The sequence below is a fragment of the Hylobates moloch genome, unplaced genomic scaffold, assembly GCF_009828535.3.
Source record: "Hylobates moloch isolate HMO894 unplaced genomic scaffold, HMol_V3 SCAFFOLD_18, whole genome shotgun sequence".
NCBI classification, from domain to species: domain Eukaryota; kingdom Metazoa; phylum Chordata; class Mammalia; order Primates; family Hylobatidae; genus Hylobates; species Hylobates moloch.
Window position 1 is genome coordinate 46764091 of NW_026652293.1, and position 18107 is coordinate 46782197.

An 18107-nucleotide genomic window follows, 5' to 3' on the forward strand; every position below is an offset into this window, starting at 1 on the left:
GGGAATGTTTTTAAAATTAAGCTTTTATTTGTATGTTTTATATGGTTGTCACTGAATTAATATTTCACTGAGACATTTTCTTCAGAGTAACTTTAATAAATAAGAAACTTATGGAGACTTGGTTCAATAAAGAAATAGGTGTTATAGACCTATTTTATCAATGGGAAAGTATTGAACATTAATTAGAGAAAATAATTTCTATATGTGTCTCTCAGGACTTTGTGTAGTCCAGATATGAACATCAGTACTTGCTGTTGTAGTGGGAGTATACCTTTGTTCGCTTTTGTATTTTGAAGATTTCTGGAAACCTCAAAACTTAGAAGGAGTAAGAAGAAAAGAGGGCAGTGGTTGTGACAATTTGCGATGCTGTTAGGTGTTTTGGTTCTGCAGCCCTAGGGTTGAGAAGAAGGAATATGAGAGTGAATAAATTAGGGCATGGTGAAGAAACACAGATTCTCACCCTGGGGGGTTCTAATTCTTGCTCTGACAGACTACTGGTTCCCATACCATGGTATTTTAATAATTAGTATGATTAAATTGTTAAAATTTGCTCCTTAAGTTTGTCTTGCAGTATTTAAAAATGACTTTAACTAGAATAAATTTTTTTTTTTTTTTGAGGTGGAGTCTTGCTCTATCACCCAGGCTGGAGTGCAGTGGTGCGATCCCGGCTCATTGCAAACTCCGCCTCCTGGGTTCATGCTGTTCTCCTGCCTCAGCCTCCCGAGTGCTGGGACTTCAGGCACCCACCACCACGCCCAGCTAATTTTTTGTATTTTTAGTAGAGATGGGGTTTCACTGTGTTAGCCAGGATGGTCTCAATCTCCTGACCTCATGATCCACCCGCCTCAGCCTCCCAAAGTGCTGGGATTACAGGTGTGAGCCACCACGCCTGGCCTAGAATAAAAATTTTATCTGCAAATCTAATTGTTTCCATGAGCTACATCTTTTGAATAACTTCCATGTCCAGGTCATAACGACCTTAACCTTATGTAATGTCCAGTTTATGATGACATTTACCTTATACAAGGTACTGCTTACATAAGCCCATCAACCATTTCTCCTTTAATTCCTTGGCAATGTCATGCGATTGTAATTTGATATATTTTTAAAATATAAAAATAACAATTTTTGTTCCCATCATTTCACTGTTAGAATCCTCACATCTCATTGCATATGCTGAGAAACCTTTCCTGAGTGATTACTGCCTATCTGCTACTGATCTTTTAATCTACAGGCTAATAGATCCTGCTCAGTTTTTGTTCTTCAACCCTAAACCTGTCTATCTCATTGAATAGCTCCAAGCAGCTCCCTCATGAGCTCCTAAGTCAAATGTGTTGAAAACTGAACCTCTTTCTTGCCTCGGAACTGCTGCTTATTCCTTGCTGTTCACTTCAGGGCGTGGCACCACCATTCTGTAGCAAAACTTGCTACACAGCTATTTATTCTTCAGTGTTCTTCAGTTTACTTATCATTTTAGGCAAATACTGAGTATGTACTTTTGTTTAAAAATTGCCTAAATTAATTGTCTTCATTTAGTAATATATACTTAGCATCTCACTCTTCTTTTAGAAACTTCACCCCCACTTCCCTCCCTTTTTATTTTATTTTTTTCAGTCTAGTGACCACTTCCCTTCAGGACTCTCTAAGGTAGTACTTTTTGTGAAGGCTTCTCAGACGTACAAGGCTGATTTAGGTACTACATCTACAGCACTCTTGGGCTGCCCCTCTCAGCATTTTTCAAGCCATCTTATGATGTTGTTGTCTTATGGTGTGTTGGCTTATTCTTCCTCACTAGACTGTGAACTCTTTGAAGGCAGGACCTGTATTTCCCTTCTCTTCATACTTTGTGACAATATGATGCTTAGTGGAAACTAGGGCCATAGAAATATTTGTTTGGTGCCTCTTTTTGTTGTTGAGTAAATGAATACAAGGGAAGCATCAGGAGGAAGCAGTTTTTAAAAATTAATCAATATTGGCCAGGTGCATTGGCTCAAGCCTGTAATCCTAGCACTTTGGGAGGCCGAGGTGGGCGGATCACGAGGTCAGGAGTTCGAGACCATCCTGGCCAACATAGTGAAACCCTGTCTCTACTAAAAATACAAAAAAATTAGCAGGGCGTGGTGGCAGGCTCCTGTAGTCCCAGCTACTCGGGAGGCTGAGGCAGGAGAATGGCGTGAACCTGGGAGGCGGAGCTTGCAGTGAGCCGAGATCACGCCACTGCACTCCAGCCTGGGCGACAGAGCAAGACTGTCTCAAAAAAAAAATAAAAATAAAAAAAATTCATATTATAGTCTGCCTAGCCTCCTAGGATTATAACTATTAAAAAAAATAAACATTAATTAAGGTAGAATTTGGCAGCATGAAAACGTTTGCTGAAGAATTTTATACATGCAGAGAGAGTAGGTTTTTTGGCAGGAATCTCTTAAATCACACCGGGTTACCTGCTTGACCTGTTTTTTGCTCATTAGCATTATACTCTATTGTACATGAAAAACTTGTTAGAAAACTTTGTTAAAACTGAGATGATTAAGCTTTTCAGAATTAAAGACCCCAGTATCTGAAGTAATGGGATTTAAAACTCAATTTTACCCGATTTTCTAGAGACTGAGGGGCTGAATCTGTGATATCAAGGCCATGTTTCAAATCCTTTTTCTTTACAAAGTGGTTTTTTTTTTTAAGATATAATCTGAGTGAGGTTAAATAATAATTCAGACTAATGAAGGAAAACACACTTTTACATGTCGTCTAATCTAGATGATTGTTATTTTGTTTTTTAAAAATATACTAATTTTAATGATGTTCTGGTCAGGATTCAGCTTGCCTGCAGACATCTTATTACTAGTGTAAATTAAGATTTATGACATGAAAGTCCATGTTAATTGCTTGCTGCATAGCTATTTCTTCAGTGTTACTCAGTTTATCCTTTTTTTTTTTTTTTTTTTTTGAGACAGAGTCTTACTCTGTGGCTGAGGCTGGAGTGCAGTGGCACTGTGTCGGCTCACTGCAACCTCCATCTCCTGGGTTTAAGCAGTTCTTCTGCCTCAGCCTCCCGAATAGCTGGGATTACAGGCGTCCACCACCACACCCGGCTAGTTTTGATATTTTCAATAGAGATGGAGTTTCACCATGTTGGCCAGGCTGGTCTTGAACTCCTCAGGTGATCCGCCCGCCTCGGCCTCCCAAAGTGCTGGGATTACAGGCGTGAGCCACTGCGCCCGGCCAGTTTATCCTTTTAGGCAAATACTGAGTATGTACTTTTGTTTAAAAATTGCCTAAATTAATTATTTTGTCTTTATAAATATTTTATTTTGAGAAAGAATACATGTTTTGACATCTAACTCATTTGCAGGCCAATTGTAATTGGTTTTTGAACAGATGAAGTGACACTTTATATAGTATAAATCTTCTCCATACTGGGTTGAATATTTTTCCAGTATGAATAAACCCATACTTGTTTAAAATGAAAATTTGAAACCAAAACAGAATAGTTTGAGGAAGAATTGCTGCTTTATATGTAATATATTTTTACTTTATTTTTTTTTTGTACCCCTGGTCAGCAGGAATCTGCCTTATATTTTTAAAACAAATATTATTAGTTAATTTCAGTCAGTTAATCATATTGGTTAGGACATGTGTTTGCCTTTGCATGACACTTTTGAACACTTTAATGAAATGATTATTTGTTGTTCAGATATCTGAACCTAAATGGTTATGAGATACACGTTTAATTTTTTTCTCTCTTTAGATAATTGTATGGAAGAGATACAGTGATTTTAAGAAACTACACAAAGAACTATGGCAAATTCACAAAAACTTATTCCGACATTCAGAGTTGTTTCCTCCATTTGCTAAAGGAATAGTGTTTGGTAAGTGATTATTTTGAAATTGTAATTTAAAAAAATGATAATTAATTTTGTATATATACTGAACTCTAACATAACTACACTATGAAGTCAGAAGCCCCTTTACTTATTGAGATAATTCATATTGTTCAACAAGCACTTGAAATTGTCTTTTCTTGTTCTTGTTATAGTTTTGTGTACCCAGAATATATTTACTTTTCCTGTCTATGAAACAAAACAGCTTCGGTTCCAACCAACCAAATAAAAAACCCTGTAGGAACATAAGAAAAGGTGATATTCAATTATTCTTATAGTTTTAAAATTCTTTCTTTTTTAAAATTAAGTCTCATTTTGTACGTTTCCCTGACACCTTGCTTATAGTATGAATGGTGTGGTTTTCTAGTATTTGCTTCTTGCAACTTCTTTTTGATACCTTAGTATTTTTTTTTTTTTGCCTCATCAGTTTTCAAATACCTAGGTAACAGTTTTTTTATATTAAATTTTCTGTGTCAAAATAATTGGTGTAGTTTCTGTCACCTGTCTGGATTTTGACTGGAAGTATAGAATATTCATGTTTTTTTTTCTATAACTCTAACGTAAATGTTCTTATATGGACAGAATTTTTTTGAAATGGAGCCTCATTCTGTCACCTAGGCTGGAGTGTAGTGGCGCGATCTTGGCTCACTGCAACCTCCACCTTCTGGGTTCAAGTGATTCTCCCGCCTCAACCTCCCGAGTAGTTGGGATTACAGGTGTCTGCCACCACACCTGGCTAATTTTTGTATTTTTAGTAGAGACGAGGTTTCACCATGTTGGCCAGGCTGGTCTCGAACTACTGACCTCAAGTGGTCCGCCCGCCTTGACCTCCCAAAGTGCTGGGATTACAGGCATGAGCCACGGTGCCCGGCCAGAACATTTTATCCTATTACTTTTTGCAACCAATTTCTGCATATGTAATTGCAGAGTCAAGGTATATGCACATTTATTTTTCAAACTAGACAATTTTTTTTTCAGGTTATGAAAGTAGTATATGCAAATAACTCAGATGGTACAGAAAAATACTTAAAACATAAAGAGAAATTCAGCAATAATACCATCTCCTAGATAGTAGAATATTTTGGCATATTATTCTAGAATCTGTATCAGTGTGTGTGTATGGTGTATTTTTGTGCTTATGAATATGTGTATGCCTTTTTACCCATCTATGTATAGAAACCTCAAAAATGGAATCTTACTACGTATGATTTTGTAATCTGGTTTTATATAACAGTATATATATTTTTTCTTTATTTTTTATATGACAGTATATTATGATTGTCTTTTCATGTCAATAAAAAGATCTACATTACTAATTTTAAGATGTACATAGTATTCCAGTTTTTGAACTGATTTATTAACCAATCTTTTACTGGTATATTACTTTTGGCCTTTTGCTGTTATAAATAACACTGCAGTTACTATTCTTATTCATACATTACTGTGCAGGTGTACAGTAGGGTGAATTCCTGGGAGGAGAATTACTCAGTCAAGGGGTCTGCATATTTTTGAGACTTTTGATGCATATTGCCTCGTTGTTTTAAATAATTGTAACATCATTGTCCTTTATACATTGGAATAACTTTTAAATTATTATTACTATGTTTCGAGACAGAGTATCACTCTGTCACCCAGGCTGGAGTACGGTGGTGTGATCTTGCTCACCGTAGCCTTGACTTCCTGGGCTCAGGTGATTCTCCTACCTTGGCTTCCCAGGTAGCTGGGACTATAGGTGCACACCACCATGCCTGGCTAATTTTTCTGTTTTTTGTAGAAATGGGGTTTCACCACGTTTCCCAGGCTGGTCTTAAACTCCTGGGCTTAAGTAATCTGCCTAACTCAGTCTCCCAAAGTCCTGGGATTACAGTTGTGATCCACTGCGCCTGGCAGATAACTTTTAAAGAGGCACATGGCTAAGTAAAATAAAAACAAAACACAAAGGTAGTATTGAAGAATGTACAATAAAAACAAGTTTCCTGCTCCTTCCCTCCACCTAGTTTTGCTTCTAGACATAACTGAATTTTAATCCTTTTTTTCAAGTACTTATATCTGTATCTGTAATAAGCTTATATCATTTTTTCTTTTCTTTTTTTTTTTTTTGAGATGAAATTTCACTCTTGTCGCCTGGACTGGAGTGCAGTAGTGTGATCTCGGCTCACTGCAACCTCTGCCTCCTGGGTTCAGGTGATTCTCCTGCCTCAGCCTCCGGGGTAGCTGGAATTACAGGCACCTGCCACCATGCCTAGCTAATTTTTTGTATTTTTAGTAGAGACGGAGTTTTGCCATGTTGGGCAGGCTGGTCTCGAACTCCTGACCTCAGGTGATCTGGCCTCCTTGGCCTCCCAAAGTGCTGGGATTACAAGCGTGAGCCACTGTGCCTGGCCCATTTTTTCTTGATTTAACAACTTTTACATATCTATTGACTCACTACTCTGGTGGGTAAGGATTTAGCTTGTTTACCCTGTTTCTCTGTATTATTACATAATATTTTTAGTTTTTCTATTGACTTTATTTCTCGTTCCGTAAGTGTGGACAATATCATTTGTCTAAGATGATTCTAATAGCATTTTTGATCTTCCTATCTCTTCAGCTCTCTTCACCACTTAACATTTGAAATCTGTACTTATATTTCTACATTTGTCAAAGGTGGCAATATTTATATTTTCTTTAATAGTCATAATTAAGCTCGTATAGAATAATTCTCAAAGCTAGAATTTAATAAACATTATTTATAACATTATTATTTTTTGAGACAGAGTTTCACTCTGTCACCCTGGGTGGAGTGCAGTGGTGCGATCACACAGCCTCTGTCTCCTGGGCTCAAGTGATCCTCCCACCTCAGCCCCCTGAGTAGCTGGGACTACAGGCACGTGCCACTGTGCCAGTCTAATTTTTGTAATTTTTGTAGCAACATGTTTTCACCATTTTGCCCAGGCTGGTCTTTAACACCTGTGCTCAGGCAATCCTCCTGCCTCAGCCTTCCTAACTGCCGGGATTATAAGCGTGAGCCAATGCACCCCACCTTATAACGTTATTATGACAGAGCAGATATTGTTCATTATAACGTCAGGTAGTATACCACAATTACATTTTGTTCTGCAAGGTTCAGTTGTTACAATTACTGTGCCAACATAAGAAAAATGTGTAAGTGAAGTCTCTGTTTTCCTTATACTACATCAGGGAATTGAAATCATGCCACATTTTAGTTTGCTAAATATTTGGACCATGCCTTTTGTGATAGCCAGCCTCCAAGATAGCTTCCTATGATTCTTGTCTCCTGGTATTCACACCTTTGTGTCTTCCCTTCTGTCTTAGTCTGTGTAGTGTTACTACAAAGGAATACCCAGGGCTGGGTAACTTACAAAGAAAAGAGGTTTATTTGGCTCATGGTTTTACAGGAGGTAAAAGATGCACGGGGCCTCCTTCTGCATCTAGGAAGGACCTCAGATTGCTTCCACTCATGGCAGAAGGGGAATGAGAGGCCACCACATGATGACAGAAGGAAACGAGAGAGAGGAGGAGGTACCAGGCTTTTTCCAACAGGTTTAGTTCACGGGAACTAAGAGTGAGAACCAGCAAGCCACTCAGGAGACATCCATTCCCGTGATCCAAACACCTCACACGAGGCCTCACCTTGAACATTGGGGATCAAATTTCAACATGAGACTTGGTGGGGTCAGACACACCATATCCAAACCATAGCACCTTCCCAGATGGTACCAGGGTTGGTCTGTATGGCCAGTAACAAAAGTGATGGTATATGTCATTCCTGAGATTGATTTATAAAAGACTGTGGCATCTCTCTTAAGGTCTTTTTTTTTTTTCCTTTCTCTTTCTCATAACTTGCTGTGAGGGATACCAGCTTTTCCTGTGGTTAAGAACATTCTGGTAGACCCACATGGTGAGGAACAGGGGCATCCAGCCAAAAATTAGCAAGCATGAAGCCTGCCACAGCCATGTGAATGAACTTAGGAGCAGATTCTCCAGTACCAGTTGAACTTCGAGGTGACTGCAACGTTGACTGACAGTTAACAGCAATCTCTTGAGAGGCCTGAGCTAGAGCCACCTAGCCAAGCCACTTTTGAATTCCTGACCCTCAGAGACTGAGTGAGATAGTAAATGTTTCTTGTAAGCTACTATGTTTTGGGATAATTTGTTACACAGCAATAACTACTTAATAGAATTTGTAACAAAACTGAAAATGTGGAGAGTGGTCTTGAAATGAGCTATGGGCTTTGAGGAGTGTTGGTGAGTGCCTGAAGTGCCTTGAAGAAGTGATTAATTGGGCCTGGCACGGTGGCTCATGCCTGTAATCCCAGCACTTTGGGAGGCCAAGTCAGGCAGATCACGAGGTCAGGAGATCGAAACCATCCTGGCTAACACGGTGAAACTCTGTCTCTACTAAAAATACAAAAAAGAAAAAAAAAAAATTAGCCAGGCGTGGTGGCAGGTGCCTGTAGTCCCAGCTACTCGGGCGGCTGAGGCAGGAGAATGGCATGAACCTGGGAGGTGGAGTTTGCAGTGAGGCGAGGTCGTGTCACTGCACTCTAGCCTGGACAACAGAGCGAGACTCTGTCTCAAAAAAATAAATAATATAAAAAAGAAGTGATTAACTGGATCCTCATGGTATTTGGTAAGACTGCAATTGAGGATTCCCAAGGAAGTTAGGTAAGTGTTACTGGAAACTGGAGGGAAGATCCCTCTTATGTAGTTGCAGAAAGTTTAGCAACACTGTTGCCTACAGTTATGTGGAAAGTTGAAAATGTACTTTGCAAATGAACTGGGTAAGCTAGCCGAAGAGATTTCCACCCAGAGTGTTTACAGTATGGTGCTTCTTGCTGCTCATAGTAAAATGTGAAAGGAGAGAGAGAAACTAAAGGAAGGATTGTTAAACAAAAAGGTCCGAGGATTTGTTTTGAAAATGCTGTCTTTCTGCATAGCAGAGAGTACTAAAATTAAGAAATGACTTCTGAGCAAATATGGACTAAAGATGAAGCCCAGTGTGAACTAAAATGTTTCTTAAGACCTCAGAAAGATTCATTCAGACAAAATGCTCTCAATAAAGATTAAGGTTGTGCCTTACAGATCCTCTCAAATAGTAGGGCTTCGTGGAAGTGTAAGCCTCTGCCAACTCAGCAGAAGCCAAAGCTACAGAAGGGTTTAACTTGAGATTTGTGGCTATCACTTTTGTCTGATTGAGTAAACCCCAATAAGAGTCACAGGTGACCCCCCACAAAAAAGTTAAAAGTAATTATATGTGCAGAAACATTGTTAGCTTGGACTGACAAGCACAAAAGCAGTACAAAGTGAAAAGAGACTTTTGTCTCCCCCAAATTTTACTGGAAGGAAGGCTAAAAACAACCATGAAGCCACACACCTTGCTGTTTTTCACCGAAAAGGAGGTATGACTCAGAGGGTGGAACCAGAAGCTCAGAGGGCAGAGCCATAGCCTTGGAGAATTTATTCCCAGCCTGTGAGCCTTAATCAGAAACTTCCAACATTTGCCCTGCTGGATTTCAGAATTATGTGGACCCATTGACTTCTTTGGGGCTTGCATTTACTCCCTTTTTTGTACAGGAATGTCTATAGCAGTTATTCCATGCCTATCCCACTATTGTGTATTGAGTGGGTAGAGAGGAGGTAACTTGCCTATAGTTCCACAGGTTAGGAAGATTGTACTTAAGGAGCTACACTTAGGGAATGACACCTGAAGAACCTCAATCACATGTGGATCTGATTTAGATGATGAGATTTTAGACTTTGAATTGCTGCCATAATGGGATGAGAGTTTTGGGGACCTTAGGAGGAGGGTGAGGAGATCTTGTATGTGGGAGGGGTGTGAATCTTTGAGGCCAAAGAGTGGTCTGTGTTGGCCAGCTTCCAAGATGGCCCCCAGTGGTCCCTGTCTCCTGGTATTTATGTTCTTGTGAAGTCCCCTCCCACATTGAACCAGGATTAGTCTGTATGACTGGTAGCATATGCAGAAGGGATGGTATGTCACTTCCAGTATTAGGTTATAAAAAAAGACTGTAGGTTCCATCTTGTGTGCTCATGCTCCCACCTCCCCTCCATGTGTTGTTACATGTTTTGGGGAAACTGGTTGCTGTATGGTGAGAACACTCAGGCAGCCTGTGGAGATGAGGGATGTTTCAAACTTACAGAAAGTTGCAAGAAGAAGAATAGTACAAGAACACCTCTGTACTTTCCAACCAGATTCACTTATTGTTAAGCTTTTATCCCATTTACTTTATCATTTGCTGGTGTCTCTCTTGCTCTTTCTCCTTCTCTCTCTCCTTTTCCCTCTCTTCCTTTATCTCTTCTCTGTCTCCCTCTTCCCCTTTCTCCCCCAGCACACACATAAAATACATGCACATAATTTTACATTATTTTAAGTTTTAAGTTTTAATTTCTTAACTTTTTTTGAGACAAGGTCTCACTTTGTTGTCCAGGCTGGAGTGCAGTGTCATAGTCATGGCTCACTGCAGCCTCGACTTCCCGGACTCAAGTGATCCTCCCACTTTAGCCTCCCTCCCTAAGTGCTGGGATTACAGGTGTGAGCCACCACACCTGGCCATAATTTTTTAATGAGCTATTCCAAATTATATTCCAAATTTCATGTCCCTTTACTCCTAAGCACTTCAGTTCTTCACTAAGAATAGGGATATTCTATTGCATCAATGGAGTTCAGTTATCAATTTGAGTAAATTTAATATTGATACAATACTTTGATATAATCTACCATCTGTATTGCAGTTTTGTTAGTTGACCTTTTAATGTCATTTTTCTTCTCTCTGGGATAGGATCCATTCTAGGATTGGTATTTTATTTAGTCACTGTCTTTAGTCTCCTTTAATCTGGAATGTTAATATAGCCGTTTTTTGTTTTTCATTATATTGGCATTTTTGAGGAATACCTTCTCCCTTTCTATCCATATCCCTTTCCCCCTTTTTAAAGAGAATGATTCTCATTTTAGGTTCCCTGATGTTTTCTCATGTTTAGTTCTAGGTTATGAATTCTTCGTAGCTGGATACTGCATAGGTGTCCTCAGAGTAGCTCATCTGAAGGCACGTGATGTCTGTCTGCCCCTCATTAGTGATATGAATTTGTGTCACTTGGTCAAGTTATTGTCAAGCTTTTCCACTGTGTTAGTTTCCTGGGGCTTCCATAACAGATTACCATACACTTGGTGGCATACAACAAGGGAAATTTATTTTCTCACAGTTATGAAGGCCAGAAGTCTGAAATTGGTATCACTGGGCTGAAATCAAGGTGTTGGCAGGGATGCGCTCTTTTCAGAGGAGAGACACTATTCCTTGCCTCTTTCAGCATTTTGTAGCTGCCTACATTCCTTGGCTTGTGGCAGCATTACTTTAGTCTTCAGGGTCCTCAACTTCAAACCTCACTCCGTTCCATCTTCATATTTCCCTCTTTGTGGAATTTCCCTCTGACTCTCTTATAAGGACACTTATGAGGCATTTAGTGCCCATCCAGATAATCCAGGATAATATCCCCATCTCGAGATCCTTCATCATATCTGCAAAGACTCTTTTTCCAAATAAGGTAATATTTACAGGTTCTAGGGATTAGCTTTGGGGGACCATTTTTCAGACTACTACACAATGTATATTCATTTTTTTTTCTTTCTTGAAGCTAATAAGTAACCTTTGGGGAGATATTTGTAAGGTCATGAAAACAAAATTATCCCCTGGATTTAGCATCCATTGATGATTCTTGCCTGACTCAGTGTTTATATGATAGTTACAAAATAATGATTTTCCAATTCCTGTACCCCTCCACCTCTGCTATTACCCTTCCTTCTCCCTTTATCTGTGTCTCTGTGTTTATGCATCTGCCTTTCTCTGTGTATCTATGCAGCTGTGTATCTGTGTCTGTATATCTATATATTGTATCCATGATTCTGTCCATCTATCCCTAATTGATCTGGACTCACATATCTTTTTTTTCTAGTAGTTTAGAATTCATTAATACATTTAATTATTTTGATACACAAATTGTCCCAGCTTTGATCAGTAGGAGCCCTTTTAAGCTGGATTCTCTGTCCTTGTAACTTCCTCTCATCCTATTTTCTTTTTTTTTATTTCAGCACTTGTTATTTTTAGGCATAACAAGATGTTCAGTGCTCATCTTGAATTTATTCTTCTCCTGCCCTGAAATCTACCATTTCTTCAAGGAACGCTGGTTGCTTTTTGTGGATAATGGTGTTAAAGACTATGCTCCTTTTCAGTTTATTGTATTTTAGCTCCAAATCGATCCTTCATTGCCTTGTCAGGTCTCCTTTTCCAGCTGGTACGGATGAGCTTAGTCAGTAGAAGGTGTTGGAAGGACACTGTAGGAAGTAGGGTTTTGGCGTGCTTCCGTTCCTGTTTGCCCTGTGCTGCCAGTGGCATCTGTGGGATGCCTAGTGGTACTCATCCCCTAGGAAATTTTGTTGTCGGTTACTGCCTGCGGCTCCTTGCCTTCCAGCCTGGATCTGCTGGCACCACAACAGAGTTTCCTGCTTGCCAGTCTCCACCTGTAGTTCCTTGCCCATGAAGTTTGACCCTCCTACTATCATATTAGAACGGCTATGTCAGGAACAACCAGTGGGTTACAGCCACATTGCCTCCAATGAGATCTGAATTCCAGCCTTGGGGAGGAGGCACCTCTTTCAGGTATTTCCTTTGGTTTTCCTCCTCAACCTAGGCATTCCTAAGAGTTGTCTTTTATTTCTTCTTAGTAGTTAATACTGTGTACATAGTTAATAATTCTTTATAAGACTCCCTATTCAAATTGCTGTGTGGATTTCATTTTCTGTCCAGACCCTGGCTGCTACAGAGATCACTATCTGGACAGTAGGTATGCTCCTTACAACTTGCGTCTAAGCTTTTTTCAACAGCCAGGGATAGGAAACGTAATACATTTATCTATATGCATAGGTATAATGCACACATTTATACATACATCTAATCATTTGCAAACCTGCATATATATATGTATATGTGCATGTGTATTATATAGACATACACATATTTTAGAATTGTTTATAACACCTTTAGTGAAACAAAATTTTATATGTTCAATTATATGTTTAGTTCTCTTTGTACTCTCCTCCCACCTCCTGGTTTTGGGTTTCTGGTCTTGACTAGAAATGTCTCCTAATGCCTACATGTTTTACAAGATGATTATTATAGTAATAGTTAAAAAAAAGTTTAAAAAATAATTCTTGAGGAATTTATATTTGAACAGGGTGTCAGATGATGTTTCACTTTACTTTTTTTTTTTTTACAGATGAAATGGACTTATAAGATCACTTGTTAGATAATCTACCTTTTTCTCAATGAAGTTGAACTATTATCTTTGTTATGTATAGACTTCATATGAGTTTTCACTAATTAAGGATTTTCTCTTTTGTGGCATTTATTTGTCTATTCTTATATAAATGCCTATGTCTATATCACATTGATTTTTGTGCAGCGGCTTTACAGAGTGTGTTCTCATAGCTAATACCAGCTATATTTCTCATCAACATTGGGGAAATTGTTGCCTTTCAAGATCAGCCTGGAGTTCCTGGGGCTCTTACAGTGATAATTCTTGGTTCTAAGAGGCTGTGCCAGTTATCCGTTTATTGCTTCTTAGCTTCAGATCTCTTTCTTCATTTCCTGCTTGGTTAATGGGTAGGATTCTTTCAGTATTTTTTCTTTATGGTGAATACACTGTTAAGCTTAGCAATGGAGGGCACTCCATTGCAGGAGTATAGGGGGCTTGTCTTCCTTCTTCCAGTATCCTATGGATTTTGTTTTATCTTGCTCTTTTTGCATTGTTGCCAGAGCCATTCTGCCTTGGCCACACAATCTCTTGATAAGCTTGCAGGCTCAGCCAGTTTGGTGATCACCTAGCTAAGGACACCAAGGTGCCACAGTCCTATTGGAGACTTGAGTTTCTAACTCTCTGACTCCTTCTGTGTACCCGGAATTTGTCCATGTATCTGCCCCTCAGCTTTGGCCGGCTAGCACCTTGCAGAGTTGTTTCCTGTGTCCCTTGTTCCCCCTCCCTGCCAACACATTTTGGACTCTAGACCTAGTTGCCCTTCTGGAGAGTGTGCTCCTAATAACCCCCTCTCCTTCTACAAGCCTGTCTGCTAGCCTTGGCCTGCTTTAACCCCAGAAAGTTGTTTCCTATGCTCTTCCCACTGCAGATACTAGGTACCCCAGGACTTGCATTACCTTGCTGGTGAGTTGGTTCCTCACACCATGACTGTGTGCTCACCTGCCAGCCTTGGCATGCTTGAATTCTGGAGGAGTCTTTCCTGTTTTTCTGGCAACTGTGGTTCAACGATGGCCCAGGGAACCTAGCAAACTTTTTTTCCATCCAGTGGCTGCAACCACACCTTCTCTACAGAGATCTGAATCCAAGCCTTGGAGAAGAGTTCCCCTTTCTAAGTTGTTCTTTCTTTGGCTATTCTCCCTCACCCCAGGATATTCTTCAGAGTTCTCTTTTTACCTTTATTGTGACTCCACTCTCACGGCTAATAATTTTTTTTTTTTTTTTTTTTGAGATGGAGTCTTGCCCTGTCGCCCAGGCTGGAGTGCAGTGATGTAATCATGGCTCACTGCAGCCTCCACCTCTGGGTTCAAGCGATTCTCCGGCTTCAGCCTTTCGAGTAGCTGGGATTACAGGCTACCATGCCCGACTAATTTTTGTATTTTTAGTAGAGACGGGGTTTCGCCATGTTGCTCAGGCTGGTCTCGAACCCCTGAGCACAAAGTGATCTGTCCGCCTCGGCCTCCCAAAGTGCTGTGCTGGTATTACAGGCATGAGCCACTGCGCCTGGCCTCATGGCTAATTTTTTTTATATTAAACTTTTCCCTGTTCAAATTACTGTGTGGTTTCTGTCTCTTGATTGAACCCTATGTTGATACTCTGATTTAGGAAAAGTTCTGAATAATCTGAAGTGATTCTGAATGACCTGTTTCCATTGGCTGGTAGTCTACAAGGAACAGGGGTTTCTCCAGGCTGGTTACAGGATAACAGTATTCACTGAATTTGACACTTGCTTCCTCAGAACGTTTTACGTTTCACACCTCCTTGAGATTTGGGGACAAGATATAGAGAATCTCACATAGTATAGCAACATCAGTGGCATTTGTGCCAGAATGAAGTGATCATCAAAAGCTTATTGCTACTGTTCTTTAATTTTAACAAATATTTAATAGTAACAATTTATGTTTTTTTAGTATCTTGAGATAGATGTAATAGAGGTAACTTGGGCACATAATAAAAAGAAAAGCATTTATATTTTCTTATGTGAAAGCAATTGAGGGATGTGGGCAACAGGTCAATGGCAATAGAACCATTAGTTCTGATGATGGGTCTTCAATCCATTCTGTTCCCCTACCAAGCATTAGGGAATTCATGAACTCTTACTGTTGTAGGCTGTTAGCATGTGACTGCCTGCTTTTGGCCTTTGATCTTATATTCCATGGTGCTTCACATTTCTGTTGTTTTCTCTTTACAGTTACTTTTCAATATCAATGGTTCCTTACCTTTTTTCTTGATACCTTTCCCATTTAAAGATGTATGTGTGTGCCCTTTACCATTGCAACTGCTACCTCTTTTGACCACCATTTTGCTGTTTTTTTTTTTTTTAAGATGGAGTTTCGCCCTTGTCGCCCAGGCTGAAGTGCAGTGGCGCAATCTTGGCTCACTGCAACCTCCACCTCCCGGGTTCAAGCGGTTCTCCTGCCTCAGCCTGCCGAGTAGCTGGGATTACAGGCATGTGCCACCACACCTGGCTAATTTTTGTATTTTTAATAGAGATGGGGTTTCACCATGTTGGCCAGGCTGATCTCGAACTCCTGACCTCAGGCGATCCACCTGCCTCAGCCTCCCAAAGTGCTGAGATTACAGGTGTGAGCCACCGCGCCCAGCCCCATTTTGCTGTTAAAGTGCCTGGCAAGCATATTTACATGCCAAAAATCTATTACCTCATACTTTCTTTTGCTCAACTTATTTTTCAAGTATTTATATGTCAGGCACGGTCCTACATGCTGAAGATACATTCATAAGACTGAAGCAGTCTCTGGATCATGTAGCTATTAATAATCTTTGACTAATTTCAGTCCAACTATCAATTATCTAGAAATTTTATGGGCACATTTAATTCAAGAAGCTTTCTAAAAATTGGCACTGAGGATATCATGATGCAAAAGTCTTATGGTTGAAGAAGTGAGCATTAGGATCCAGAGTTGAGAAAGAGAACTGTTTCAGGATGTGGTATCCTCACCATCAAGTTTTTAAGACTTGTGGCACTCTAAATATGAAGATGAAGATAATTTTAAGAAGTGGTCAGTCTGAGGAGTTTTAAGAATCATGCTTCTAAACCTACAGCCAGTATTGTTTTCTTGTGTTCTAAAAGTAAGAACCCTCCCTTTCCCTTTAATTATAATTTTCTCTCTTTCTCTTTGATTCCTTGAGAAGACTCTAAGCTGCATGATCCAGGGACTGCTTTGGTGTTATGAATGTATCTTCAGCATGTAGGACTGTGCCTGACATATAAATACTTGAAAAATAAGTTGAGCAGAATAAAAGTACGAGTTAAGATTTAAAAGGTAGAGTAGTTATAGGTGATGATGTCATTAAAAGTCAATCCCAAGGCCAAAATTAAAATGTTTGATTATACCTAGTATGGAGCAATAGATATACAACAGGAAGAGTATAAATTCATACAGTTTCTTTGGAGGGCAATTTGAAATAAACCTTTTCTATTCTGTTTTTAATTAATTTTTCTACACATCTATTCTCATGTCTACATGGGAGATATATATCAATGAGTTTTAGATGTTTTGGTCTTAGATTCTTCTTTATATTCTTAAAAATTTTTGAGGACTTCAAAGGACTGTTGTTTATGTAGGTTATAGCTATTAATATTTACCATACTAGAAATTTTAAAAATTATATTAAATAAAAATAAAAAATACACTACATGTTAACATAAAAGGATGTTTTTATGAAAAATGATTCTTCCAAATCAAAAAAGAAATAGCAAGAAGAGTAGTGTTGGTTTATGTTTTTACAAATCTCTAATGTCTGGCTTAAAAGGAGATAGCTGGATTCTTCTAGCTGTTTCTGTATTCAGCCTGTTGAGATATGTTGTTTTGGTTGAAGTATATGAGTAAAATTCAGGGTCACAAAGATAATGCAGTTGAAAAAGGGAGGAGTGTTTTTTTTTTGAGACGGAGTCTCGCTCTGTTGTGCAGGCTGGAGTGCAGTGGCGCGATCTCGACTCACTGCAAGCTCTGCCTCCTGGATTCATGCCGTTCTCCTGCCTCAGCCTCCCGAGTAGCTGGGACTACAGGTGCCAGCCACCACACCCAGTAAATGTTTTTTTTGTATTTTTAGTAGAGACGGGGTTTCACTGTGTTAGCCAGGATGATCTTGATCTCCTGACCTCGTGATCTGCCTGCCTTAGCCTCCCAAAGTGCTGGGATTACGGGGGTGAGCCACCGTGCCCGGCTTGGGAGGAGTGTTTTAATACCTTTTTCAGATAATTAAAGGTATTCTTTGATACACCAAAACTTGATGTGTGGTAATTTCATAAAGGCTAGTTGCACTGTGGAATCAGAACCCTATAAATGAACCTTTGGTACTTTGTTACATTACACTCCATTGGTCTGTCTTAGATTTGAATGTATCTTTTACCTGGGCATGAGTTTGTAACATCATGTATTGGTCATTTAAAAATATTGGTTTTCTGAATTATGCAGATTTTGTAAATGCTTACCCATTTTATTATACAGTGTTAAAAATCATTAATATCATCACAGATTTCTAAGGAAAAAATTTTAAAGTATTGGGAAGCTGTCAAGCTCACAGTGGTTTGACGGCTTGAATTTTATCATTGATAACAATACTGTTGGTTATTTTCCTTGAATTGTTAGGCCCAGTTGTTTATATTTGAGAAAATGTCTGTCAAATATCAAAATCTGAAGTTATAGTTTGTTTCATTTCACAGAATTTAAAAAATTAATGTTCTCAAGGGTTGAGATTTAATAAAGTTAATAATTTTTACTGCTTTATCAAGGACATTCTAAGTGAAACTGGCATTACATTTCTTTCTTTTTTTTTTAATATGAGTGAGTGACAGTAAGGAATATAATGATTACGAGTAAGTATAGTTTGGTGCTGTTGCCTTGATTTCATGCCAAGAGGTCAGCAGTTTTATTACCATTG

At 39.2% G+C, this 18107-nt stretch overlaps 1 protein-coding gene across 8 annotated transcripts in view; it reads left to right on the top strand.

Annotated features, from left to right (window-relative positions):
• Positions 1–18107, top strand: part of RPS6KC1 (ribosomal protein S6 kinase C1) — a 248245-nt gene that overhangs the window by 23331 nt on the left and 206807 nt on the right. For 7 of the 8 annotated variants that reach the window (XR_009210687.1, XR_009210686.1, XM_032137687.2 and 4 more), the window contains one exon: positions 3746–3866. The exons of the other annotated variant lie outside the window; for it this stretch is intronic. Coding sequence is in view for 5 of the 7 variants with exons in the window: in XM_032137687.2 (XP_031993578.1) it covers positions 3746–3866 (121 nt within the window). In the remaining 2 variants the exon portion in view is untranslated. The remainder of the gene's footprint in view (positions 1–3745; positions 3867–18107) is intronic. 8 annotated transcript variants of the gene reach the window in all.